At 42.4% G+C, this 2,333-nt stretch overlaps 1 protein-coding gene across 1 annotated transcript; it reads right to left on the bottom strand.

Annotated features, from left to right (window-relative positions):
- Positions 1–1,071: 1,071 nt before the first annotated feature.
- Positions 1,072–1,853, bottom strand: LOC105101159 (olfactory receptor 5AR1). The gene is made up of 2 exons (XM_010994262.3): positions 1,409–1,853; positions 1,072–1,298 (listed from the first exon to the last, which is right to left on the bottom strand). The coding sequence occupies exons 1-2, from the start codon at positions 1,851–1,853 to the stop codon at positions 1,072–1,074; spliced, it is 672 nt and encodes a 223-aa protein (XP_010992564.3).
- Positions 1,854–2,333: the final 480 nt, after the last annotated feature.

The raw sequence follows: 2,333 nt of genomic DNA, 5'->3' as shown, positions 1-2,333 counted from the left end.
CAAAATAGACATCAGAAGCAATCAGGAGCAGGGCTCTTTTCATTGAATTTAAAAAGATTTCATCATGAAATGAGGTCATATTACAAGGAGCTTGTCTACCATGTAGAATGTCTGGCTTTCAGAAGTCTGATTTTTAAAAATAAGTTTTTTATTTTTAAATAAAATCTATGTTTGGCTTATCTGGCAGATATTTTAAATCACAGGAATAAAAAAAAAAGTCTTTTAGTTGAAGATCCTGCGGTCACCATCATGGATACTACTGAAAATCATTTTCTTGATTAAAATAGAGGATAGATTCATACTTTTATGCCATGCAATTCTTTAATATTTGACTTCTTTGTAATGAACATGCTTTGCCTTTATGATAGGAAAAAATTACATTGTGAAAAAATAAGTATGTTGGCAGAAGTCAAGTCTGATCTTTGTAATTATGGTTGATGGAGGCTAATGTAATCAAATAAACCAACACTTGTTTATTGCTTTATGTGTTATTAGGTCAATTGAACATCAGAACTTCCCTCCGAGGAAAGTAAAAAAGATTCGATGTTCTTTGGTGTTATCTCTGCAGAAGTCTTATTGGCTTACTTAGCTGATGGTAACAAGTGGGGAGCTGGTTTCCAACCCAGATGCGCGGACCGCAAAGCCTGTGCCATTTCTCTGCACTTATATTGACGTGAGATTATCTGCTTTCTGGAGAAGCTGAGCAATTGAAGGAACAGACAGCTAATAGACACAGTGGGCAGCAGGAGGAGAAACTCTTTCACTTAAAATGTGCCACAGATAACTCACAAAAAGCAACTATACAAACTTAATGATTAAAAAAGGTACATTGCACAGGTGAAAGTCAATGGTTAGGGGTTATATTCTGTTGAGTATTCCACCAGCTTTGCTTTCTCTGACTTCTGTGGCACACTCACTTTGCCTGCCTGTTTGGGAGGCACTTTTTAGATCTGGGACACCAACACCTTCACAGTTTCCTTGACATCTTTGTTACGGAGTGTATAGATGAGAGGATTGAGAAGTGGGGTGATGACTGAGTAGAAGATAGCCACAATCTTGTGGACATTTGACTCATACTTTACTGTGGGGGACATACATGAATACCAGAGTACTGAAGTTGATGGTGACCACAGAAAGATGGGCTGCACATGTATAAAAGGCCTTGCGTCGAGCAGCGGCCGAGGCCATGGCTGGAATTGTGGTCAGGACTGGGGCATAGGAAGCCATGGTAAAGACCAGGGCCTCTAGGATAGTGACAGTGCTAAAAGCATAGCCCACTGTTAGGATGGCATACGTGTCTGTGCAAGAAAGGCGGAAAGTCTGATTGGCATCAGTTGATCTGGTTGGGGGTGCAGAAGGAGATTTGTGTAAGAAGGAATGAGGGGAACATGGGCCAGAGGAATCCCACAAGCCAGCAGACCCAGCCAGAGAACCCCAAGTCTGAGGGCTGAGCAGCAGTGGGTAGAGGAATGGTTGGCAGATGGCAGTGCCACATCAAAGGCCATGGTGGTGAGAATGAAGAGCTCTGCGGTGGCCAAAGAGAAGAAGTAGTACTGGCTGATGTGGCTGAGACCTGAGATGACCCCTTGGGAATTTAGAGAATTGGCCGGCATTTTGGGCACAGTCACCGTGGTGTACCAGAGCTCTACTAAGGAGAGATTGCAGATAAAGAGGTACATGGGAGTGTGGAGGCGCCCATCCACAGCCGCAGTGTGCACAATGAGTGCACTGCCCACCAGAGATGAGAGGTGGATCAGGAGGAAGAGGGAGAAAAAGAGCAGCTGAACCCTTGGAGAGTTGGAAAATCTCACGAAGACAAAATCAGTGACCAGTGTGCGGCTGGCTCTCTCCATTCAGCTGGGTGGCTCACCTGGGCAAGGAGAAGACATATGATCTTGAGATGTCCTCAGTTATGTGGTCTCCTCTCCAGCTTTATTCTATCATCTGGTCTTTTACATCAACCACAGAAATTACTGTGAGAAGTAAAATTAAACAGCATATGTGAAATGATGGGAGAGTATAAAATACCCAAGACATGGTATGTCCCCCAGTTCAGACCTTGACAATGAGACCCTTCATAAATTTGTGTTTTATGGGGAGTAAGGTAGAGCCATGACTGAATTCAGGTTTGTCAAAGTCCGTGCTCCTGGTGCCTGGGTGTGGAGAACTTTTCGAGGTGTTATTTTTCCTTTAAGGTGCGGTTTGCTAAAGGAGCTTATATCTAATTGAACAATGGACAATGTTTTACCAAATACAGAAATAAATCCTGTGATTAATGAGAAAATTGATCCAAATGCAAATGGGTAAAACAAAGAATAAGAAATAAAAAAAAA

Source organism: Camelus dromedarius, chromosome 19 (assembly GCF_036321535.1).
Source record: "Camelus dromedarius isolate mCamDro1 chromosome 19, mCamDro1.pat, whole genome shotgun sequence".
Taxonomy (NCBI): domain Eukaryota; kingdom Metazoa; phylum Chordata; class Mammalia; order Artiodactyla; family Camelidae; genus Camelus; species Camelus dromedarius.
The sequence above is the reverse complement of the archived record's forward strand: the minus strand, read 5'-3'. Positions and strand labels throughout refer to the sequence as shown.